Source organism: Mustela lutreola, chromosome 3, assembly GCF_030435805.1.
Source record: "Mustela lutreola isolate mMusLut2 chromosome 3, mMusLut2.pri, whole genome shotgun sequence".
Taxonomy (NCBI): domain Eukaryota; kingdom Metazoa; phylum Chordata; class Mammalia; order Carnivora; family Mustelidae; genus Mustela; species Mustela lutreola.
The window spans coordinates 100,009,616-100,036,708 of record NC_081292.1 but is presented as its reverse complement, the minus strand read 5'-3'; the positions used below and the strand labels follow the sequence as shown (position 1 = coordinate 100,036,708).

The 27,093-nt window shown below is 36.0% G+C and overlaps 1 protein-coding gene across 1 annotated transcript in view; it reads right to left on the bottom strand.

Annotated features, from left to right (window-relative positions):
• MAP3K2 (mitogen-activated protein kinase kinase kinase 2) overlaps positions 1 to 27,093 on the bottom strand; it is an 86,087-nt gene that overhangs the window by 9,661 nt on the left and 49,333 nt on the right. Inside the window, exons 6-16 of the mRNA XM_059166563.1 lie at positions 21,199 to 21,312; positions 20,739 to 20,826; positions 16,831 to 16,961; positions 15,949 to 16,028; positions 14,367 to 14,434; positions 13,684 to 13,776; positions 12,670 to 12,876; positions 10,562 to 10,710; positions 10,053 to 10,184; positions 6,214 to 6,343; positions 271 to 448 (exon numbers count right to left, since the gene is read on the bottom strand). Coding sequence (XP_059022546.1) covers positions 271 to 448; positions 6,214 to 6,343; positions 10,053 to 10,184; positions 10,562 to 10,710; positions 12,670 to 12,876; positions 13,684 to 13,776; positions 14,367 to 14,434; positions 15,949 to 16,028; positions 16,831 to 16,961; positions 20,739 to 20,826; positions 21,199 to 21,312 — 1,370 coding nt within the window. The remainder of the gene's footprint in view (positions 1 to 270; positions 449 to 6,213; positions 6,344 to 10,052; positions 10,185 to 10,561; positions 10,711 to 12,669; positions 12,877 to 13,683; positions 13,777 to 14,366; positions 14,435 to 15,948; positions 16,029 to 16,830; positions 16,962 to 20,738; positions 20,827 to 21,198; positions 21,313 to 27,093) is intronic.

Below are 27,093 nucleotides of genomic sequence, written 5' to 3'. Positions count from 1 at the left end.
TAGCTAATTATTAAGCCAAAAAGAGAAAAAAATTAAAACAAAAGTATTCCTGGCATCCTACTTCAAAACTACCAAAGATCATTTAAATCTGGCTCAGTAACTTCCATTTTGGGTGAAATTATGTGCGAAGGCAAGTGTTTTTGGTTTTTGTTTTTTTAATTAACATATAATGTGTTATTTGTTTCAGGGGTACAGGTCTGTGATTCATCCGTCTTACCCAATTCACAGCACTCACCATAGCACATAGGCAAACCTAACATCAAAACCTACCAGATGTCTGCTTTTCTGCCATAGCCTTCTCCACTAATTACTTCAGGGCTCATCCAGTATGGTGTGCCTGTGACAGACTTCATCCCTGTCCCTGAAAGACAGATGGTTTGAAGCCGTTTGCTGGCCCCAAAATCTCCTAGTTTGACGTTGCCTGTTGAATCTCGCAGAATATTTGCACCTAAAAATATGAAAACATCCTCAATTCATTACTTTTTTTGGCCGTTTGCAATTTAAAAAAAAAATGGCAAATAATTACTTAGTAGACTCATCAGTCTGTCTCCAAAATTAGGCTGCTTTTTGTCTTCCCAACAGTACCTGGTATAATGCCAGTCATACAACCAGGGCTCATTAAGAATTTACTGCACAAACTAAATTTTTAGAGTCAGCTGTGTATGCTTTAGCACCTAAGAAGGCTCATAAGTGATAAGGGCTGGGGCCAGTAGGAGGTAAGGATGACAAAGAAGAAAAAGGAGAAAAGGGCTAAGAATGTGAAGCTCAGAGGAGGATACAGAAAGCAACAAAGGCTCTCAGCCCCAGTTTCTCTGTGACAAAGCCCATTTTGCAGCTCATTTCCCTGAGAAGCTAGCTCTCCTCAGGAACTTCCTATGGAACCTTCATAATCAACAACTTCTAGCACCTTCCCCTCTACTGTAATTTTTTTATATCTTTTTTTAATAAACATATAATTTATTATTAGCCCCAGGGCCCTCTACTGTAATTTAATGTTACTTATCTTACATTCCAGTTTTTCTTAGTATTGGATTTTGTTTTATACTAATTTTGTTTCTCAATGTCTCTATATTTAATCTCTCTTCTAAGTAAGCTTTGACCTTTCTGTTTTAAAATTTTGTTTAGTTTTATGAAATTTTATTTTAATTTTATTTACTTTTATTTACTATAAATATTTTATCTATTTACTATAAATGGACCTTGATCACAGGGTGTGAGATAGAGTTTGCTGAACTCCCCACGGTGATTTACCCTTCCCCTCTTTCCATACAGCACTCTTTGGAAGAAGTTCACAACGCACAGCCCACAATCAAGGTGTGAGGATTTATGCTCCAGGCTGAGTGGCTACATAAATTATTTGTAATTACTCTGTATGGTATATTTGTCTCCTTTCTTGCATTTATTCATTCAACCTTTCATTTATATCAGTATGACCACATAGATATTTTATACTCTGAGTCATAATCAAATATGACTTTATTTTTTGGCTCAAGTTGTTCCAGCTTTGGCCATTGGGAGCTCTTTGAATTGGATTCTGTGTCCCTCTGCCATACCCTGAATCATTGCATTCTTATTTGGTTTGGGTTTTTTGTTGTTTTTAAGCATTTTCTTACTTTTTGGTGCTTAAGGATGCTCTGGCTTCAACCTGTGTATTTCCTCCACCCGTCCTAGAATCTGTCATTCCTCCAAGAAGCCCTGGTTCCTTTTAGTGGCGAATGGTATCAGAAATCAAGATCTGGATGCTGGATTCATTTACTTTTTATTCTTGTTTCTCCCTTCTATCATTATTTTTTTTCCCTTCTATCATTTTTTGAACTCAATCTTCTAGGATTATAAAGCTGGTTTCCATCTTACATAAATTATTTTTATTCTTATTTTAAGTCTTATATAAGCTTAACCATGTTTTTTTAAAAGAACTCCTTATTTGTCCCTTTATCCTTTTTTAATGGCCTCTAAAACACAGAGTGAATAGTAGAGAAAAATCTGCATTATAAAACAGAGAGAATACAGACTGTTCATCCCCACCATGGACTTCTGTACTTGTCTTTCTGTTCTCCCAGAAAATTCCCCAGCCTAGTTAACAGGCTAGTTAACACGGCTAGTTAACATGGCTCCCCAAAGCCTCTCTCCCAGAGAGAATGCTGGATCCATTCTCTGCATACCATAAGCCTAAGCATGCCATGGTACCAGACCTTCAACAAAAGTACTGCCTATTTAGTATCTCCTATCATCTAAAACTTACAGAAAGATTCTGTCAAAAAAAGCCACTGCCAAAAAAAAAGCCACTGCCTATAAAGTATTTAGCCAAAGGAAGGGCAACAAACAAACCAGTTTTTTCAGTCTGTGAGCTGGGAAGGAGCAGTCCTGAGCAGGTCACAGACTGGGAGAGCCATGAAATAATCAGCAGTAGTAAACCAATGAGTAAACTCATATGAAGGGCTGAAGAGAAAGTGTGTAGCCAAGCTCCCAAAATAACTTACTAATTTTTTAAAGCTCATTTTAACTACATTAAAAGTAAGCTTTTAGGGCGCCTGGGTGGCTCAGTGGGTTAAAGCCTCTGCTTTCAGCTCAGGTCATGATCCCAGGGTCCTGGGATCGAGCCCCACATCGGGCTTTCTGCTCAGCAGGGAGCCTGCTTCCCTCCTCTCTGTCTCTCTCTGCCTGCCTCTCTGTCTACTTGTGATCTCTCTCTGTCAAATAAATAAATAAAAATCTTAAAAAAAAAAAAAGTAAGCTTTTAAGGAGACTTTTCAAACATATAAAAGCAGACAAGATAGTATATGTACCCATGATCCAGCCCCAACAACCACCAGGGCAATCTTCCCCCACCACACATACTGCTAGCCACTCCCTCCTCCTTCTCATTATCAGAAGCAAATTCAACACATTACAATCAACAAATAGTTTACTGTAGGTCTTTAAAATATAAACTTATCACACCTAAAAGAATGGAAAATAACTTAATATTATTAAGCATATACTATTTTTAACATTTAAAAAAAATCAGAATCCAAATAAAGTCCATACACTGAGACTCACTGAATTACCTTTTAAGTCTTTCCTAATCTAACGTTCCCTCTAATGTCTTTTTTCTTCATAATTTATGATGAATCTAAGTTATTTCCTACAGCTTTCTTATGGTCTAGATCTTGCTGACTCCATCCTAAGGAGTCATTTAACATGTTCCTCTGTCCTATATATGTTCTAAAACTCAGTAGCTGAATCTACACGCTTGATCAGATTCAGGTCCAATTTCTTTGGCAAAAATGTTTACGTACATGATGTTATTATTCTACAAATAAGAAGTACATAATGCTGGACTATCTCCAGCAACATTTTAGTGATGTCAACAATTGTTCATATTTAGTACTTATATCTAGTAATTCCTTAGTGGTTGCAAAATGGCACTACGCTATTATTCCTTTTTCATTTGTTAGCCAATATGCTTCTATAAAGGTAAGTTTCCTTTCACCTAGGATTTAGTCCTCTGTAGTAGTCTGTAACACAAAAGCAAAGTAAAGGAACCTTATTATGGAATAACAAATTGGTTCTCTAGCAACAATAATCAATAGTTTTTAAGTTTCATTATGAATTCATGGGTTTATTTATTTTAAAGATTTTATGTATTTATTTATTTGACAGAGAGACACCGCAAGAGAGGAAACACAAGCAGGGGGAGTGTGAGAGGGAGAAGCAAGCTTCCTGCCCAGCAGGGAGCCTGATGGAGCACTTGATTCCAAGACCAGGCGCCCCTGTGGGTTTAAACTTTAAAAGAAACCAACTATCTTTCCCTTTCCCTCACCATATAAAAATTGTGCAATGAGGGGCAGCTGGGTGGCTCAGTGGGTTAAAGCCTCTGCCTTCAGCTCAGGTCATGATCCCAGGGTCCTCGGATGGAGCCCCGCATCAGGCTCACTGCTCAGCAGAGAGCCTGTTTCCCCTTCTCTCCCTCTGCCTGCCTCTGTGCCTACTTGTGATTTCTGTCAAATAAATTATTTTTTAAAAATCTAAAAAAAAAAAAAAATTGTGCAATGAGAAAAAAAAATCAAAACTAAAAATAAATAAAAATTGCACATTATGGGGCACCTGGGTGGCTCAGTGGGTTAAAGCCTCTGCCTTCAGCTCAGGTAATGACCCCAGGTTCTGGGATTGAGCCCTGCATCACTTTGAGCCCCACATCACATCAGGTTCTCTGCTCAGCAGGGAGCCTGCTTCCTCCTCTCTCTGCCTGCCTCTCTGCCTACTTGTGATCTGTCAAATAAATTTTTTTTAAAAATTACTAAAAAAAAGTTGCACATTATAAAAATTTGGGAAATACAGAAAAAGTAAAAAGCACACAAATGAAAACAATCATCACTCATCCTGCTATTTCGAAATAATCACTTAATTATATGGAAATTCTTTTCCTAGGTCATACTTTAATTTTGCAAGCTTGAGATCATATTGCGTATCCAATTTTATATCTAGTTTTTCTCTTATAAATCTGCTTGCTTCCAACCTCATTTACCAGAATAGTTTATCACTCTTTCTGGCAAGGTTAGATGAGGATCCCCTGAGGGGTTGCTGTCCTCAGTTCCTGTACCTTTTCTCATTATGAAAGCAAGAGAAACTGGCTTGAATAGAGCCTATTCCTAATAGAATAATTCACTCAAACAATTTCCCTTTGTGGTTCTTTAAACTATCACTTGACTCGTAAGGTCTATGCTGGACAGAACTTGAGGTGAAAGGTTCCTATTTCTTTTAGAACATGAGCCATGTCCTTGTTCTCTCAGACTCACTAGCAAGCTCCATCCCATACAAGCAATTTGGCTCAGGCATTCTGCAGCAGATTTTACTTTGTCACCAGAAACTGGGTAGAAATGTCTCTTTGGTCTGAATATGACCATATTTATGATGTGACACTACTAACAGCCTACTGCTGACTGGAAACCTTACTGATAACATACATTTAACATGTATTTTGTATATTGTATGTATTATCTACTATATTCTTATAGTAAAGTAAGTTAGAGAGAAGAAAATGTTAAAGTCATAAAGAAGTAATATGTTTATGGTACTACAGTTTATATGAAAAAAAAATCCACAAATAGGAGGACCCACATAGTTCAAACCTGTGTTGTTCAAGGGTCAGCTGCATGTGTGTGCGTATTTATTCTTACTGACTGATTAAATAAAGTGATCTTTATTTTTTTTTAAGATTTTATTTATTTATTTGACAGACAGAGATCACAAGCAGGCAGAGAGAGAGAGGAGGAAGCAGGCTCCCTGCTGAGCAGAGAGCCCAATCTGGGGCTTGATCCCCAGGACCCTGGATCATGACTTGAGCCGAAGGCAGAGGCTTTAACCCACTGAGCCACCCAGGTGCCCCATAAAGTGATCTTTAAATGTGAGTCACAACCCAATATTTACAGAATCAGACCTCTGGGTATGCTCTGCGGTACAAAGTTTTAAGCACTCTCAAATTTGAAACACCTCAGCCAATTGCTTTTTTTTCACATCATGCACTTCCTTACATACCTGCTCCCTGAAAACTGTTGAGTTTTTAGAGTCTTAAAAAGTGAGTTTAACTGAGCTTGAGTTCATCAAAGCTCAAGTCTTGGCCTCTCTCCTTCCCTCTTCTTATTCTCTCCCTAGGTAATGACGTCCATTCCCATGGCTTTAAAAATATGATCTCAACATAAAGTATGTCATCAGCATAGCTAACTTTTGAGTGTTTTCTAAATACAATGTTTTAAGCATATTATATACATTAAATCATTTAATTCATACAAAACCTGGAGTTAGACACTATTATTATCTTCCTTAAAAATGAGGAACTGAGGCATAGAGAGATTATGTGTCTTGTCCAAGGTTATACAATGATGGATCAAGTCCAAATCTGCATCAGGCCAGCTGATGTCAGAGCCCCTACTCTTAACCACTATATTCTAATGCTATGTCCTATGTATGAAAACATAGTCTCATTTTCATGATCATCTAAACTTTACTGATGTTGTGGACCCCCCAGAGATGATCTACCCACTTGTGGAGATGTGAACATCAGGACAAGTAGGAACATTGACTGTGTCAGTGAGAAAGCAGAATTGCTTCCTAAGATGTTTTAAAGGCAGACGTAGTAATCTAAATGCTAAATTTCTCACTCATATCACTTGTTTCATTCAGAGTCACCAAAAAAACTGTGTAAGTAAAATAAAAAAATACCTCATTACTTACCTTTGATATCTCTATGAACAATCATATTACTGTGCAAATAATGTACGCCCTCCAGAATCTGACGGGTATATTTCCTAGTCACATTCTCAGTAAGAGCTCCATATGCTTTTAATTGGTCCTTAATTGAACCCTAAGATAAAAGAAAACAAAAGAAAACTATAGTATGGTTTGAAATAAAAACTACTATTAAATCTTTATTTTTTAAAGGATCCGCAGTTTGTGAGTGGGAGGCTTTAGCTGAAGAGTACAGGAATTCTCAGTAAGGACATTATATGCCACCTAATGCAACATAAAAACTCTACTATATTCCCTGACTAGAACTGTGGAAGAATATGGTCATAGTTGAAAGAAGCCTTTTAAACTATTTTTTTGATTGATGACCTTGTTTCCATGATTATGTTGGTTCTATCTCTTGTTCCTTGAAATCATGTTTTTTAAATTCTTGCTTTTTTTGCCCCGAATGTATTTTTGTTTTTCCTGCTTGCTCTTTTCCATATTCCCTACTTGAATCTTATTTATTTTGTTTGCTATCTGCTACTTTACTTCTTAAGAGAAAGAATGGATATGATTAAATAGTCAAAACACATATGAGATTTTTAAAGTTTTTCTTTTATACTCAACATTCTAGTTTAAAACATGTGAAAATGTATTAAAGAAGAACTTCAAATTTTCTTACATGTTTTTTAAGGCAGGATGAGGTGCCATCTCTGAGAATGCTGAATCACTCTGAGGTGAGACCCTGGCACTTGAATTTTTTTTTTTTTTTTTTTTTTAAAGATTTTATTTATTTATTCGACAGAGAGAGATCACAAGTAGGCAGAGAGGCAGGCAGAGAGAGAGAGGAGGAAGCAGGCTCTCCGCTCAGCAGGGAGCCCGATGCGGGACTCGATCCCAGGACCCCGAGATCATGACCCGAGCCGAAGGCAGCAGCCCAACCCACTGAGCCACCCAGGCGCCCCTGGCACTTGAATTTTGAAAAACCTTCCCTACTCTAGATTCCAATGTGAGAATCTGATGACTAATCACCATTTTAAAAGATGGGAATAAAATTCTTCCTGAAGGACAGAATCTTTTCTTTTAAACAGAGAATATATCCAAATGTTTCTGCCTTTCCTTGAGTTCTAGACTGCGGTGTACTATATTATATGAAAGTAGATCCCCTAGACTTTATAGGTTTAACCATTTGCTGTTTCCAATATTCATGAGCAATCCCTGAAGGGACGGGACAGCAAGATGCAATTCTGCTGACTCACACCTGCAAACACATGTGTGGAAAGCCTTAAGCAGCCAAGCACCTGTAAGTCAATGTGGCTTGTTTGTTCAGTCTATTTACTGTGTCTCTACTTGTAGTAATACACAAAAATAACACGCCTAGAACTGAGTTGTCCAAATAATAAGCCCCTAAATACTTGTAGGCTGCAAAATGAGTGACAGACTTAAGGCTCTTCTGGGCCTTGGGCAGTTGCAGTGGCTTCTGGCTGCTAACAGCTCCACTGGTGCTATTTACTCCCATGTACCAAAAAAAGAGTTCTCTTCTTCAGTGTGACAAGCAGAATGCGTTGCAAGTACTGTGCCAGCAAAAAACTCTCGTATCCGAGAAATCAACTGATAGTCCAGGGACAGAAAATAAAGTTATGGTTCTGTTCTGAAAGTAGTTCTAGATAAACTAAGGAAGAGAATGCTACATTTGGGAAAACTGAAAAATAGAACAACAATCTGAGCAAAGCATGAAATCTAGGGCACAAAGAGATCCATCATACTAAATTTAATGAGAGAAAATATGTAGCATCATTCACAAACTTGGAAATTCAGTAAGGCTAAGATCATGTAGGTCTGGCCCATATATGAAACTTGGCATATGTATAATTCATTTTAAGATTGTTGATGAACTATTATTTCAGTAAAATTATTTCAGTGACAGCCTATACTTTGAAGAGATAGTTGCTCTTATAAAACCAAGCAGAGCTAATGAGAAACATGATCTAATAACTCTTCCTGAATAGTCCTAGCTTAGTTTTAAGATTGCTAAATCTATAAGATTACTCATCTCCATTTGTGATGTAAATCAGTTCTAGCCAATTAACCATTTAATCTTATCTTCAACAATCTGGATCCCTATTCACACCTATTCAGAATTATCCTTTTGTTTCTAATTTAAATATATATTGGTCAAAAATCTTCAAAATTTCTATGGCATTTAATACATCCCACCCATCAGTTTTCCAAAGGAATTTAAAAAAACAAATTTACTTTGTCAACAGGATCTTTGAAATAAACAATTAATTATTCATGATGATAAGAAAGAAATTAACTGCTGATCTTGTGAAACAGGATGATTATGACCACCACTACCAGATACTGATCCACAGTTTTTACTGACCCATAAGCTTAAACTGCAACCTGATACAGGAAACATATAATTCTTTTTTTTTTTAAAGACTTTATTTATTTATTTGACACAGAGAGAGAGGTCACAAGTAGGCAGAGAGGCAGGCAGAGAGGGAAGAGGCAGGCTCCCAGCTGAGCACAGAACCTGAGGTGGGGGCTCCATCCCAGGACCCTGAGATCATGACCTGAGCCAAAAGCAGAGGCTTAACCCACTGAGCCATCCAGGTGCCCCGAAACATATAATTCTAATAAACAATCCACTTAAAGACCCATAAATCAAATCTTTTCCTAATATATTACCTGTTAAATTATATGAATACATGTATTTTTAAAGGGGTAAGTATAACACCATCTTGAAAATCAATTATTAAAATGTACCCTACAAATACTAAAAATAACATAGAAGGAATGACAGTTGACAAGTCACATTTTGCAACTCCTACTGAAACTACTGACTCGGGCAATGATTACCAATCTGTATTAAAAAACCTTAGATAAATGGTTGAAATGGAACTGGATACTCTTTTTTAAAAAGATTTATTTATTTGAGCGACAGAGGGAGACAGATGGGGGTGAGAGAGAAAACATGAGCACACAAGTGGGGGGGGGGCAGAGGGAGAGAATCTTCAAGCAGACTCACTGCCCACTGAGAGTGGAGCTGGATGTGGGGCACAAGGCTCAATCTCAACCCCATGAGATCATGACCTGAGCTGAAACCACGAGTTGGACACTTAACTGAGCCACCAAGGAACCCCAGGAACTAGATATTCTTATATGCCATTACTAATAGCTCAGATTACTTTCTGGTCTTCAGAAAAATACAAAACTTTACACTGGAGAAATCCAGATGTCAATCATCCTAATACAACATTCATTCTTCGCATCACTAATAGTGAACCACCAGAAATTGTATGTCTCCTAATCTAATTTAGATATCAGATCTAACTTGGAGTTAATAGGAAATAAGAGGATAAAGGAACAAATTAAACACCACCATGAGGATGCAATCAGAGAAATCTATGAGATGAGATTGTCAATAGAATTAGCCTAGTGTCTGTCAAATATATGTCATGTAAAAATGTTCTAGATTAAAAAAGAAGTAAGGGACATAACAGTTAAAGGTAATGTGTGATCCTGGACTGGATCCTGGTTTCATTAAAACAGCTACTATGGTTATTTTAAGAGCATTTAGAGAAATCTGAGGATGTAACCTATTTTAGTACACCTCAGCATTTTTTTAAATGAATTAAAAAAATACATAAAAATAAAAATGAGTTTAAAAATACAAAGATAAATGAAGATACTGAACAAAATTATATTACCCAGCTGTAATTCAAAACTTCCAAAATGTCCTTACAGTTTTACATTTTATAATCAAAGTTCTTGTTTTTCTTTCCTCATCTAAGACTTTAAAGAGAAGATGTCTATTTTCAAATGATGTACTAACTTACCCCTGGCATATATTCCATAAATATGGAAAGTGTTTTTTCCTGGGGATCCCGCAAACAGCCATAATACTGAACAATTCGCTCATGCAGCAAATTTTTCAACAACTGAATTTCACACTCAAGTGCATTTACTTCCTGAAAGACAGAACTCACTGTTAAGTCTTTAAAGCACTGCTAGTAAAAGCAAAACATTTGAACTTCATGGACCATCAAGGTGATCTCATTCTGAAATTTTTACTTCCCAAGGAATAAACATTTTAAAGTCTCTAAACAGTAACTTTTTTAACAGTCCTTGATGGTATATTAAAGCAAAAATAAATCAGATTAGGAATATGAGCACTTAATGAGAAAAACAATTCACAGTACAAAGTAAATAAATATATCTAATTACAGACTGATTTATTTTGCAAATAATCTGTATGAAGAAAAATAAAAAATTCTACTGTGTTATATTTATTTAGTAAAAATGCTTCTTGTAAATGTGACAAAGCAGCTTGTGCAGTGATTCTTACCTTGCTGGTCTCAGGGCTATCAGGGTCAAACTGAACTTGTTTAACTGCCAATTCTCTCCCTGTATCAACATCATAACAGAGGTAGACCCTGCCAAAGGCTCCCTGGCCAAGCAGTTTGCCCAATCTCCAGTTGGTTGGAGCACGAGGCGCTAAAAAAGAACATCATCTTAAAATGAAACAGCCAGACGACACACAAATGGTTAAGGACTAAATGAATAACTGCATTACTGATATCCTTAACTGAATAAGCTTAGACATAATAAGGGAAAATCATGATCATTCTAATTCACAATGATCATCACTTTGAAAATTTTTTGCCTTAGTCAATTTTCTGAGAGTTTGAAGCACCAACAAGTTCATATATCCCCATGTCTTATTTTTTCCAATGAGATTATATTCCTCCCACAATTAAAAATGTAATAGCAGGGGTGCCTGGGTGGCTCAGTGGGTTGAAGCCTCTGCCTTCGGCTCAGGTCAGGATCCCAGGGTCCTGGGATCCAGCCCCACATTGGGCTCTCTGCTCCGCGGGGAGCCTGCTTCCTCCTCTCTTTCTCTGGCTGCCTCTCTGCCTACTTGTGATCTCTGTCAAATAAATAAATAAAATCTTTAAAAAAAAAATGTAATAGCATCTTTCACTCAATCCAGAATACCACTGATTGTCAGATGCACTATTTCTAATCTTTACTGCAGCAATGTTTGTAGTTATTTTTCCATCTGCTTACAATGCAGAAAGCTGGAAAAAGTATCATTCTCATTCTAACAAGAGAAAATCTTGAAAGCAGCCAGAGGGGAGAATAAAGAAAAATACATACACACATAAATATACGTACATAAATTATAAATAAATACAGAAGAATAAAGATAAGAATTACAGCAGACCTTTCCTCAAAAAGCATACAAGCCAGAAGAAAATGGAGAAATAGCTTTAAAGTGCTAACAGGAAAAAAAAAAACCTGCCCAGCATTCTATACCCAGAAAAAAAAAAAAAAATCTTTCAGGAATAAAGGAGAAAAAGACCTTTTTCAAACAAATGAAAGCTGAAAGAATTCATTACCAGCAGAGAAAGGTTAAAGGCAATTCACAAATCACAAGAAAGGTTAAAGGCAATTCTTTTAAGAATTTGATACCTGGTAAAATCCCGGATCTACATAATTTATTATCTATAAACTCCTGGGTCTACAGAAATAAAGTGATGTTCTTTACATCACATCTTTACATCACATCTTTACAGAAATAATGTTCTTCTCTTAATTTTTTTTTTTAATTTAAAAGATTTTATTTATATATTTGACAGACAGAAATCACAAGTAGACAGAGAGGCAGACAGAGAGAGAGGAGAAAGCAGGCTTCCTGCTGAGCAGAGAGCCCGATGCGGGGCTCAATTCCAGGAACCTGAGATCATGACCTGAGCTGAAGGCAGAGGCTTTAACCTACTGAGCCACCCAGGCGCCCCTCTTATTTTTAATTACTTCAAAAAATAGCTGTCTAAAGCAAGGTCACAAATGTAAAAGTCAAATATGACAAGACTAGCACAAAAGGGATGAATGTGAAGTATGCAAATATTGCTGCAATAAATACCTTTGAGCACAAATCTTGGTATGCACTACTTACATGATAAAGTCCAAATACTCCATAATCTGGCCTTAATTACCATCGTAGTCCTTTTCCTATTGTTTCAAGTAAGATATTCTCCACTTTAGCCAAAAATGAACTATTCCCCATTCTCAGAACATGGCATGTCTTCCTGCAGATATTACCTCCTGAACTGGTGAATCCTACTCACATTTAAGATCTAGATTAAATACTGTACTATAATCATTTCTCTACACACCATTCTCCCCAGTAGATTACATCTTAATGGTCATATTTAAATAAATGACAAGTTGGTAACAATTTTACTAACAAAAGAGAAAAGAATCAGCTAAAGTAATTAGCAGTAATACTGTGCTTTTATACCTGATATTCCAACCAACTTTAGAAACATGCTTTTTATCTTTTTTGAGAAGTGTGCCTCACCCTGACACTGATTTGGTATTTATTGTTTTTAATACTATAAAGTTCTGCGGAGGTTCTACTAAACATTCACTGTGCCAATTTCTATTACTTACAGCGGCTGGGTGGGCTGATGTCCATTACAGTCAAAGTAGGATTGTCTATGTCACTTCCCCTTCTTCTTATTCGACTATCATCATACTCTGGGGTAAAGATACTGCTTCCACTGCTAGTACTTAAAGAGTGATCAGTAGGACTGAAACTCACAGGAGACCGGAAGCTGGTCCCCTGGGTCCTTCTAGCTCTTGGAAAAGTTTTACGACCTACAAAATCAAAATATAATTATTTTACAATTTTACTCATGTTCTAACTGAATGTATTTAAAATTTGTACAATAAGGTACAAATGTCTGTCTTGTGACTAGACTTGACAAGGCTAAGAAATAGAACTAGCAATGCTTATTTGATTACATGTTTTAAACTTAAGAACAGTATTAAAAAAAAAAGAGAAAGAGTAGTATTTTTCTTTTAAAGGTCAAGGAAAATATCCTTAACACTGAATCATGAAGTCAAAAATGAAAATACAAGGTATAAGGAAGAGAAAAGGTAAGGAACAACAACAAAAAAAAAGCAGAAATGAAAAGTGGGGAAAAACAGGATCTGAATATAAATTCAAACAATCTCTTTTGTTAAAACATACACATGCATTCATAAAATCATTGCTCTCCCTTACTTCTGTACAAAAAGAAGAAAAAAATCTACTTTATTCTTATTTCCAATTGTAAGAAAATGAGAAAATTTATAGGTAGCATTTTTTTTCCTTGAAAGGACAAAGCAAGTATGAATTTCATCATCAAGGAGTAATTTTCTAGTTAATATCATTTTTAATTATACCTTTTCTTTTAAGGGAAAGGTAAGTATTATGAGATAAGGTGGCCTAAACCTAAGACGTTATTATAGTTTTAGTTACCTAATTCCTTTAAAAAACTGTTTTCAACAGAAAACTAAATGATTTAGGAACAAATTTATTTCTAATGGTTTATGGTATTTTAAAATTTCAATATTATTTTTGAGTCTTTAATTTTATTTTGAGTCACAATTAGTCTTGTGGTCTAATTGCCAGAAACTTACCATCATTATAATCTTGATGGTGATATGAAACATGATACCTTCTTGGGTATGTTCCTCCTTTTCCAAATTTCTCAAAGATAGGGTTATCATAGTCTATTGAAACATAAGAAAGTTATATGTTAATTTAAAAAGTCCAATATCTCTAATTTTTTTAAAGATTTTATTTATTTATTTGACAGACAGAGATCACAAGTAGGCAGAGAGGAAGGCAGAGAGAGAGAAGGGAAGCAGGCTCCCCCCCAAGCAGAGAGAGAGCCCAATTCGGGGCTCAATCCCAGGACCCTGGGATCATGACCCAAGCCAAAGGCAGAGGCTTCACCACTTAGCCACCCAGGTGCCCCCAGTATCTCTAGTTTTAAATAAAAAACACATTTACACATTTTTAATTTTTTTTTTTTAATTCCCCTCTTCCTCCCAGCCAAAGCATTGTTTAATGACATAAACATATATATTTTTTAAAGATTTTATTTGTTATTGGACAGAGAGAGATCACAAGGAGGCAGAGAGGCAGGCAGAGAGAGAGGAGGAAGCAGGCTCCCCACTGAGCAGAGAGCCCGACACGGGGCTTGATCCCAGCACCTTTGATCATGACCTGAGCCCAAGGCAGAGGCCCAACCCACTGAGCCACCCAGGCGCCCCTAATGACATAAATATTTAAACACACAGAATATGGATAGTCTAACCTGAAAATTCCTGATGATTATCTGGGTAGCTCTGTGCCCTAGGCATTCGTGATTTTGGATAGCTCTCTCTAAAAATAAAAAATGTCACATTAAATGAACAGAAAGTATGTAAATAAGACATTTAAAATATCAGTATCTGTATGTATGTGTGGAAATTATACCTATAAACATACACATAAGAATAAAGGAGCTCAGTTTGAAATGTTAACTGAGAAAAAGAGACTTTTTTTTTTTAAAGATTTTTTATTTATTTATCAGAGGGAGAGAGGGGGAGAGAGCGAGCACAGGCAGACAGAATGGCAGACAGAGGCAGAGGGAGAAGCAGGCTCCCTGCTGAGCAAGGAGCCCGATGTGGGACTCGATCCCAGGACGCTGGGATCATGACCTGAGCCAAAGGCAGCTGCTTAACCAACTGAGCCACCCAGGCGTCCCAAGAGACTTCTTTTTTAACACTTATTTGGTGCATGGAGGCAAAAGCCTGGCTTTTAAAATTAACCCATAGGGCACAGCAGTAAAAATATAAGTTTTGGAATTATGGTTGCTGGCAAACACCTGTGTTTCAAAACTAGTTCTACCACTTAACTAGCAGTTGCAGCCTTGGAATACCTATCAACTTACTAAGACTTACCATATCTATAAAAACAAGATAATAATTTCCAACTCATCAAGTGGGTATGTATGATGCATGGTGCTAAGGACAGTGTCTTTAAAATATTAAGTGCTCAATATACAGCTTTACATTATTTTCCTGAATTTCTTAAATGTTTCAGTATCTATCTTGAGGTAGACAGGGGCACAGACAAAGGTTTCACATGCACAGGTGAAAGAAAATTACATGTGTATTCCCATAAAATATTAGTTATATTTTCAGAATTTGCTCCAAAAAGAAATCCCAGAGGAGAGCAAATAAGTAAAGATTTTTATGGACTCTGTGTGCTGCATGTAAACACTGTTTATTGATACCAGGAGAGGAGGAACACCTGTAACAAAAAATTCATAGTTGTAACTTCACCCAGGTTATAATTCTGAACAGCTATTTCACAAAGTACTTAAGTTTTAAATGACAGCCAACATACTGGGCCACAACTACCAAGAAAGTAAGCTACTAATTTGGTCCCAGAATGAATGAAATTATGAACAGGTGAAACAACTCAAGAAACCTCCAAAACTCAAAGTATTTTTTTTTAATTTATTTGAGAGAGAGTATGCACATGTGCACATGCACACATGGAAAAGGTGGGGGTGGGTAACAGATAACCTGAGCCAAATCAAGAATTGGAAGCTCAACCAACTGCACCACCCAGGCATCCCACCAACGGATTTTTAAAAGTAAACTCCATAAATTCTAAGTTTGCATTTAGCTTCAAACATAGAATTATGGTAAGCAGAAATACTCATTATAATCAAGTTTTCATTTTACCTAATAAAGATACTGAGTCCCAGAAGGTTAAGGGATTTGTCCAAACTGTGAAAAAATTCATTTGCCCTAAGTATAGAACAAGTATCAATTAACATTCCTCACATATTATATATACACGTTTACCCGTATACAGTAAAAAATAAAAACTACAATCAATATTACCCATCCAAAGGACTATCAAGTGATGGACAACTTCCTGAGCCAGAATTTTCAGGACTGCTTAAAGACAATGGGTCCAGCATCTAAAAAAATAAAGAGTTCCTCCATGATTCAAAGTGATATAACCAGAAGTTACCAGTTTCTTTTAAACAGCTTTATTGTGATATAATTCATATAACATAAAATTCACCCATTTAAAGTGCACAATTTAGTGGTTTTTAGTATACTGCGAGCTGTGCAACTCTCACCAGTATCTGAAAACACTTTCAGTACCCAAAAGACCCCCTATCCAATAGCAGTCACCTCCCCCTGAGTTACTAATTTTTTAATGTTTTAAAAAGTGATCCCTTATAGGTAGGTAACTGCAAAATTTCCTAAGAGAAAAATATTTTTTCTATAGACTATTAGCTAAATAATTAAAAGCTAAAAGATTTCACATAACTTTACTCACTGAACACTGAACAGCCCCACTCAAACTGAGAATAATGACACCATGACTACTACATAATACTTAAAAATGTTTTACAAAGTTGACAAACCTAAGCTTCACAAAATTAAATATCTGCAGTTTACTGGATCTTTCAAATGTCAAAAATCTGAATGTTAACCCCACAATTACAAACAAATGCTTTCATTTATTTATAGATGAGTAGAGTAAGAAAACCAGCCTTATTCTAGCTTTTTTTATACATGAATGCTCACAGGCTCATGTAACTTAGTTGGCATTTTCCTATGTGTTTTACTATTTTGTTCACTTAAGAGGGAAGATATGGGATGGGAGAAAAGATCACACACTCACACACATACAAAATACCAACCAAATCACACAAATCCTGACAACATCCCTTTAAGTGAAATGAAAAATGTCATCCAACTTTTGCTTACTTGGTCCATACTCTCTGGAATGAACTCTCCTTCACTGTTGATACTGGTGAATGACCCATTCCGGGCAACCTGGTGTAATTCATCTGGAATGTATCCTGGGGGTGGGGAGCTTCTATCTCTACTAGTGGGACCTCAAAGGAAAAAAATTATACAGTTTTATAAATATCAACTGGGAACTAATTTTTGTTTCAATTAAATATGCACACAAGATTTCTGGACTGCAGTACCAATAATTTTAGCCACTAAAATTCAGTTTTTATTAAAACTTATCCAAACATTTCTATAAATCTGCAAATGTATTTATACCTTTTAAAATTTCCACCCTACTATAATAATTAACCTCACTGTAATATTTATTTATACTTATTAGATGGTATATTCCTCTAACGGGGCTGATATTATAATAAAGATTTTAAAGATGCCACTGCTTCTGAACTTCCAAGGGTCATTTGTATCAAGATATATGTTACCCTTTAACGGGATTTATGGAAAGCATCATAATGTAGTAGAAAAAATGTGGGCTTTAGACCTGTTTAAATCTCAGTTCTAGTTATTCACCAACTGTATGTCTTTGGTAAAGTTGCCCAATCCCCACCAACCCATTTCCTCAGCTGTCAACACAAGACTAAAGACACAAGTTCTCTTACAGAACAAACTGGTGGTTGCCAAAGGGAAGGTGGATGTAGGGATAGGTGAAACAGGTGAGGGGAATTAAGAGTATGCTCATCTTGATGAGCACTGAGAAATGTACAGAACTGTTGAATCACTAAATTGTACACCTGAAACTAACATAACACTTTATGTTAATCATACTTTAATTTAAAAAATAGATTAAAAAATACATAAAGCCAGCACTTCGGTTAAACAAACAAAAAAGACTAAATCCTCCTTTGCAAGGGTATTATGGTGGTAAAATCACTCATACTGAACATATGCTCTGCATATTTGGCCCATGATGCTCTTCCTGTTCCCTTTCCTTAATCTTTAGAAATCTAAAGTGTATAAACAACTAACGAATCACTAAACACTACATCAAAAACTAAAGATGTATTGTATGTTGGTTAGCTGAACAGAATAAAAAAATTTTTTTTTTAAAAACCCACAGAGGGCGCCTGGGTGGCTCAGTGGGTTAAGCTGCTGCCTTCGGCTCAGGTCATGATCTCAGGGTCCTGGGATCGAGTCCCACATCGGGCTCTCTGCTCAGCAGGGAGCCTGCTTCCCTCTCTCTCTCTCTCTCTCTCTGCCTGCCTCTCCATCTACTTGTGATTTCTGTCAAGTAAATAAATAAAATCTTTAAAAAAAAAAAATAAAAAATAAAAAATAAAAACCCACAGAAACCTAAAGTGAGATTACTCTTAAATTCCTTAGGCCCTGTTAGAGTATTTTCAAATTGGAATTCTGGCTTTTATTCTGGGATACTTTAAAATTGAGTTTTATGATAAGCCATATTCCTGGCATTTAAATTTCTTCACAGTTCTGAACATGAGAAAATCTAATGTATTCATCTAACAAATCATATAATTTCTTATGAGACAATAATCCACTTTATTTTTACCTGATTTTATAGAAATAACACTATGTTTATTAACAACTCTCCCCTTTTCTCTGAATATTTTGAAATTAAACTACTAAAGATACAAGAAAGTTATATGAGCATTTAAGTTTTGGTCAGGTTTAAAGCAAAAAGGCTTTGCCTTATAAAAAGTGGTCACTGTAAGTATATGTCAGGATTTGTTAGTGAGGAGGAGATAGGGAGAAGGAGAACAAAATGATTGCCAAGGAATGTGCACAGAAAACATAACTTTCTACTTGATTCTGAAATTAGGAACTCAACTCTGAGCCAGAGGTTAACTTAAGCCTTGTAACACCTATGATCACACTGTCCCTAGTATTTTTATTCCTTCCATATACCCTTGGTTATAAAAGAAGATCAATATACTCATTCCTAAAAGGAGAAAGGGAAGAAAAACTGTGAAGAAAGTTTCTTCATCTCCTTACTTGATAACCCATCTTTCTTTTCATTTATTTATTTTATTTTTACCCAAGTCTAGTTGATATACAATGTTAAAACAGCTTTAAGGTATACAACATAGTGATCTGACAATTTTAATGCTCGCCACTGGTTAAGTGTAGTTGGCATCTATCACCATATGTTATTACAATAGTATTGACTATATTTCCTACATTGTGCTTTTCACCTCCGTGACTCATTTTATAACTGGAAGTTTGTACCTCTTAATCCCCTTCACCTATTTTGCCCAACTCTCCATTCCCCTGATAAATGCTCATTTGTTCTCTCTGTCTAATAGTCTGGTTTTTCGCTTGTTAATTCATTTGTTTTGTTTTTTAGACTCAACATGTAAGTGAAATCAAATGGTATATGTGTTTCTCTGACTTATTTCACTTGGCATAATACCCGCTAGGTCCATCTGTTTTGCCACAAATGGGATGGTCTCATTTTTTTATGACCCAGTAATATAGCATGTATATATATATATACATATATATATATATGTATATATATATATACACACACCACATCTTTATTCATTTATCAATGGACACTTAGGTTGTATCCATATCTTGGCTTATATATAATGCTAAAATAAATACAGGGATGCATATATCTTTTCAAATTAGCTTTTCTTCCAATTTCATCGCATTTCATTTTCTTTACCAAAAGACACAAGAAAAGATGCTCAACATCACTCATCATCAGGGAAATGCAAATCAAGCCACAATGAGATATCACCTCACACCTATTAGAAAGGAACAGAAGATGAATAACGGATTTTGGAGGGTCCCACACACCAATTTAATCTTTTCTTTTGTTATTAACAATCCTCTTCTGTTACTAGTCTTGGATTCCCAACCACATCTCTTATTCTGCCCCCTCTTCTGCTTTCTCCCTCTTACCTGTTTCACCTCCTCTTCTACTTTTCCCTTTCAAATCCATCCCACACATTTGTTTTCATGCTGTCTTAAATGATCACACTCACTGCCCTATCTGTTAAAAAAACATTTACACCAGTGGTTTTTGAGCAATGTAATACTTTTAACATAAAAAATGCAGATAATTAAGGTTTTATACTAACTGAAGAAGATACACAGAACTAGGGAGTTTAGAGCTCCTCTGCCTTGACCACACCTCTCTACTAGACCTCCTTCAAAACTGACAATACAGAAAATCCATTGTTTCTTTGTATACTACATGCTTAATCTTAACGATCTATTATTAATGATGAATACTGAATACTAATAAAGCAATAATCTGGAAATTCTCAGCAATTCATTCTGATAGGACTGCAATGACTAAAACTTAGAGAAAGACTTATGAACTTGGTCCATCCATTAATTTCAGTATATTAGAATTACTTCTTTTAATTTCTTCCCTCCAGTTTATTTGTGTAATTAAAACTTCTTTGAGGGGCGCCTGGGTGGCTCAGTGGGTTAGGCCACTGCCTTCGGCTAAGGTCATGATCTCAGGGTCCTGGGATCGAGTCCCGCATCGGGCTCTCTCTCGGCAGGGAGCCTGCTTCCCTCTCTCTCTTTCTCTCTCTGCCTGCCTCTCCGTCTACTTGTGATCTCTCTCTATCAAATGAATGGATAAAATCTTTAAAAAAAATAATAAAAAAATAAAACCTCTTTGAGGTTTTACTTGGATTTTTAAATATTAAAATACCCTAAGTACATAAAGAAAACAAATATTTAAGTTGGAGACTGCTAATCTTGTAACACTTGATATAACTTTTCAAGGAACATCAGAAACTAGAACACAGTTTAGAAAAATTAGAATACAGAGGTAAGCTGCTATTTATCATGGTTATGTTTAGGTGTTACGTACATTAAAGGATGGAGAAGAAATTGAGAAACTGCCCATTTTATGGTTCAGACAGTAGCATTCTTACCTATTATAGAAAGTCGCTTTTTCCTCTCTGCTCCAAATACTGTGTTATCTAAATCTTCTAGTGATGGCAATGGTTCTAAATTAGTAGCCTACAAAGGAAAAAGGATGATTAATGCTATTCTTCCCCTTTGGGGCTTCAAACAGAATCCTTTCCCCTACCAAATACAACCCAGATATTCTGTATTATTTATAGGTCTTACCAAATCTATTCTCTGAAATTTTAATTCCAGCATAATCCTTCCTAAATTTTTAGTATTTCTATTAGTTCCAGATGTGACGTATATTATACGTATTTATAATTCTGCCTACTTGGTTTTGAGGAGCAAGGATAAGCTATAGCAATTCAGTATTTCATTATACTTAAAAAGAATCAATGATTATAGAATGTAACTATGTTTCATAAACTGACTTTCACAGGCATTAATGCTATAATCCTTACTGAAAGAAATATCAATTCATACCTGTGCACTTCCGTTTATTACAAGTAATATCTTGAGGCTCTTCATATGAATACTACGATCCAGCAGTTCCACAGCTTTGTCCAAGTCATCTTGGGTAGTTAATGGAATTACCAACTAAACAAAAGGAACATAATTTATCATACAACTACCCCACCAGGTCAAGTCCTTTCAGGAGCATCTCTGTTACCATGGAATTACAAATTTCAAAATACCCTGGCTCTGTGAATTGTCAGTGTAATGAAATTCTGAATGAATAAAGGTATTTAGATTATTTCACTCTTCCCATCCTAAATCCCACTAAAATTATAGACCGAATAAGGACAAAAAAAACTTTTTTTGCTTTATTAATTAAATTCTAGAAAACACATTTAAAGATTAATTTTTAATGATATTCCCATAAGGCTGCATTCCAAAACAGCATTAAAGAACACGCAGGAAAAACTATATAAAATAAAAGAACTATCTTTCATCTGCACTGATTAATCTCACATTTCTCCCTATAGCAACTATGAATTTGCATTCTCAATTACAGTACTTATCAACATCACAAATACAATGAATCTATAGGGTTGCCATGGAGGGGGCCACTATCAATGTATCTGCAATCTACAGTCCACTTGGGGCTCTCATATCTGACCCTGGTGACTTGACCATTAAACTCTAAACAGATAAGCTAAATGGGTCAGCCATCCAAAGTAAACCCTAAATATGGGTATGTGCTTTCACTAGTTCTCTAATGGGTCAGATGTTATAAAGGACAAAAGCAAGGTGCCTAGGTGGCTCAGTGGGTTAAGCACCAGACTCCTGATTTCAGCTCAGGTAATGATCTCAGGGTCCTGGGATCAAGTCCCATGTCAGGTTCCACACTCAGCAGGGAATCTGCTTGGGGATTCTCTTTCCCTCTCCCCATTTTGCCCCCCTTCCCCCACTCACATGCACACATATTCACTTTCTCACTAAAATAAATAAATCTTTAAAATAAAGGACAAAAGCACCTGAGAAGTCTATGAAAAAGCATGCTTACACAACTTAAGAATTAAAACTTTTTTTTTAAAAATGTAAACTTAGTTCCTAAAGACAACTATCAATAATCTTCAACTGTATATTCCATCTCATTGAAGGATGGACAGAATAAAAATGAACATATACCATACCTGCTGCCCAGCTCTATTTAAGTACAGTATAGAAGCCTTTCACAAATGTAAAGGCCTAGTTAGTTTGGGGCCTTAACAGTATAAATTCCTTTAGGACAAGGACACTAATAAGTGACACAGAACATGGCAAAGAGCAAACACTTGGTGAATACTGTTCTGTTTAATGGATGTCATAAGGTAAAAGCTTCATCTGTAATCAAACCTATTAGCTGACACGGTATGCATTCTCTGCTGATTTCTTTATGGAAAATAACTCTTATTTTAATAAAGGCTGTCAAATACAAATAATGTGAATTCTGGACTAATGTGAGTTCTATTATGCAATCCACTTAAATTTACTTAATGTGTACATGAAATTATATTCCCAATTTCTTTTTTTAGCTACTTTAGTCATTTTGTACTATTCCAATTTACCCACTAACCAGGCCTTTTTTTCCTCTTTGAGAATTTTTCTCAAATAGAAAATAATAGAGATAATAATAAAAATATAATAATGTATAATTAATAATAGAAAAATAATAACTGGTTCACAGAGTAAACATAAAAGGAAAAAGAATATCCTTTCATTTTCCTATCAATTATGAACCATAATAATATACCCTGTTCCCATCTTTAGTATTCTTTTTAATTATATTTTAAGCACTAGAAAACATTTTAAAGCAATGAAGATTTTTTTCCCAGTTTTTCATTTAAGGGGAAAACCCGACTATTTACTTTAACTACATATTCATTAATAATTGGATTGTTTACTTTTCCAAGATACTTTACTTACGGGAAAGACACTAGTTTAAATCACAGTAACATAAACGATTCTGTTCTTCTTCAGTTTGTTAATGTGATATCTTGGCAATCTGGAGGAGTATGCGGATTGGTTTCTTGGACTACCACCTATGGTTCTGATGTGATCCCTTAGACGTTCTAAGGTCACCTATTATCAATTTTACAATGAGGACTAAGAGTTACGAACAAGTCCCAGCTTCTCTAAATTACATTAAATAAGTCACATGTTTTCTTGCTTAGTGAATTCATTCCAGCCCCATTCTTGAAATCTATTTCCCTCTACCTTAACATTGATATATTGTCTGTTAATATAAACCCTTTCTGGAAACTAAAAATTGAGTCCCAAAAGCCACTAAATAGAACCTAAATTTGAAAGAAGAGATTTGTTTATGTGATTTTACATAGTGAAACATGGTAATAGCCCATAAAGAGGTTTCCCTCAACTCTAACCATCTAAAATGGGAATGATCGGGACGCCTGGGTGGCTCAGTGGGTTAAGCTGCTGCCTTCGGCTCGAGTCATGATCTCAGGGTCCTGGGATTGAGTCCCACATCGGGCTCTCTGCTCCCCAGGGAGCCTGTTCCCCCTCTCTCTCTCTCTCTCTCTGCCTGCCTCTCCGTCTACTTGTGATTTCTCTCTGTCAAATAAATAAATCTTTAAAAAATAAAATAAAATGGGAATGATCTTAGAAAATCCAATTACCTTGCCCGAACACCACACACACACTCACACTCACTCTTTCTCTCTCTCTCTCCCTCGACACTACTAAATAAAGAGAAGCCCAACTAACAAATCCAACGAATCCCAGCTTACATTTTCACACTGTTTCAATTCTGGCAAGCTACAAGTTTACAGAATAATAGTTATTTCAGAACACAGGGATTTATGCTATACTAGAAAAAAACAGCTACAGAACTGGGATAACAAGCAGTATAAATGAGCTTTTTGCTTGTTCACAGGTCCACAAAACCAAGACTTTATAAGTCCCTCAGCGTTGAAAGACATACATGGAGTTTGTCATGGTTAACTTACAGAAGTCAGTCTCACAGAATCTCTTAATTGAAAGAAATTTTTAAACAACGTAATCTTACCCTAATGTCTCTACTAATACATTTCTGCCAAGAGGCCACTCATACAGAATGGCAGAACCACTGACCAGAAATTCTTCAGAAAGCATGAGAAAAAAAAACTGAAAATGGAGAAATTTTCCAATTTTTTAGAAAATAGAAGAAGGCTCCTCAAACTACAGATTAATTAGCTTGATGTCAATCCTCAATAAAACTCAAGAAAAAATTATTTGAAACAAACTGGAAGGAAAAAAAAGAAACAACAATTCTAGGAGCTAGAACAGATACAATATGAACAAATTATGTCAAACCAATCACATTTTTCTTGATAAACCTATTAGACTGGTAGATCAATACAATATTATAGTCTTAATATATCTTGACATTTTAAAGTTTCCCATGATATAATTTTAGACCAAACAAAAAGAAAAATATAATCTGGTTCCCCTAAAATCATACCATGAAATAAAGAAATCAAATTCAAGCCTGTTTACACAGTAAAATATTCTAGGAAACACTGATAGGGGAATGGGGAAGTCAGGGAAGGAGGCCCATATAGGGTGTGTTATCCAGCAAGTTACCACTGTGGTTAAGTGGAACCCATCCATCCCCACCCCTCACCCCATTCTTGAGTGTCATTCTCCCATCACCTCCCCAACACCCCAACATGTACTTTTGCGTAGACCCTACAGCTATATCTCTAAATAGCCTTCAGTCTCAGGGGCTGGCAGTTGGAAATAAGGCCAGCACACAGAAATAGTAAGTGCCAACATAGGGCCAGGCAACAAGAGGTATTCATGGCTAACTGAAAACACAAAAAGTATTTGAAAATTGAAATTTTAAGGTATTACTGTAATATGATACTCATCACTTTGTTCAAGGATATTGTTTGTTTGAATATAGATTTTTACTTTATCAAAATATTTTCTGGGGGTGCCTGGGTAGCTCAGTGGGTTGAAGCCTCTGCCTTCAGCTCAGGTCATGATCCCAGGGTCCTGGGATCGAGCCCCGCATCGGGCTCTCTGCTCTGCAGGGAGCATGCTTCCTCCTCTCTCTCTGCCTGCCTCTCTGCCTACTTGTGATCTCTGTCTGTCAAATAAATAAATAAAATCTTAAAAAAATATATATTTTCTGCTTTCATCTGTAAGTGGTTTCTTTAGAAAACCAATTAGCATACTTTTGCTTTAAATAATAACTCATTTGAAAAGCTAATATTAGGGGCACCTGGGTGGCTCAGTGGGTTAAAACCTCTGCCTTCATCTCAGGTCATGATCCCAGGGTCCTGGGATCGAGCCCCACATTGGGCTCTCTGCTCGGCAGGGAGCTTGCTTCCCTTCCTCTCTCTCTGCCTGCCTCTCTGCCTACTTGTGATCTCTGTCTGTCAAATAAATAAATAAAAATCTTTAAAAAAAAAAAAAAGCTAATATTAGAAAATATTTTATTTGCACAATTCTTGAACATTTGCAAAGCACTTTCACATGTTTCCTCAAGTTAATTTTTACTAAGCTCTCTACCATTACTCCATTCCCATTGGCACTTTTTCTATTCCTAAAACATAGTAGTTTTTTCTATCTTGGGATCTCTGTTGGCAATTTTCTCAGCTGCTCTTTCTACCAGGAATGTTCTTCCCCTCAAACTATTTCCAAGTTTGGCATTTCATACCTCAAGTCTCAGTAATTAAATATTACCACCTCAGTTCTTAGTACTATCTAAACAGAACACCTACTTGCCTTGCCTTTATTCTTTTTCACGTTCACAGTATTTTATAATGGCCTTCAAAGAATATCATGTATTTGAATAACTCATTATTTGTCTGCTTCTACCACAAGTCTATAAACTCCATGAAGAGCTGCAATTCATAAATCATAGTATTATGCCTGTCAAATTCAACAAATATTTTCTGAGGAAAACAACAAATTAACCGATCAACCAAATTGGGTCCCTGAAAATTTTAAGATTCAAGATCTTGAGATCTCATAGAATCTGAAAGAAACCTCAGAGATTACCTAATCCAATCTGAGTTTCATAGAAAGTACAAAAGTGGATTTTCCAGAACACAGAGCTCCTCAATGCCAGAGCAAGCCCTTAAGATCACATGTATTGACTCACAAACATAAACATAATGATCTAATCATGTCCTAACTAACACAAAAATAATACTTTTAAAGTTTTAACTTATCTGACTACTAAAGCTCTATTGTCTCTATAGCCGAGTGGAGAGTATAAGAAAAAAAGACAATTCACCAAAAAGTATACACAGTGATAATAAAACATAGATAAGCAGTAAACTTTTTTTTTTTAAGATTTTAATTATTTATTGAGAGAGAAACCTGGGGAGGAGCAGAGAGAGTGAGAGAATCTCTAGCAGACTCCGCACCAAACAGAGAGCCAGACTTGGGGCTTGATCTCACAATCCTGAAATCACAACCTGAGCCAAAATCAAGTGTTGGGCACTTAACTAACTGAGCCACCCAGATGCCCCAGCAGCAAACTTCTAAATAATAAATATGTTTCCTGCTTCAATATATTCTCATTCAATTACTTGCAGAGTAGCATCTTTAAATGCCTTACACAATGTAAAAAAAAAAATTCAATTAGTTAAAATGCACAAATTTACTTATAATATTTTATTTCTCTAACATCCCATAATCTTATCAGTCCCTAAATAAATATTCCTAACACAGTCTCTTAGGGTCACCTGGGTGGCTCAGTGGGTTAAAGCCTCTGCCTTCAGCTCAGGTCATGATCCCAGGGTCCTGGGATCAAGCCCCGCATCAGGCTCACTGCTCGGTGGGGAGCCTGCTTCCTCCTCTCTCTCATCTCTCTGCCTACTTGTGATCTCTGTCAAATAAATACATAAAAAATCTTAAAAAAAAAAAAAGTCTCTTAAATGA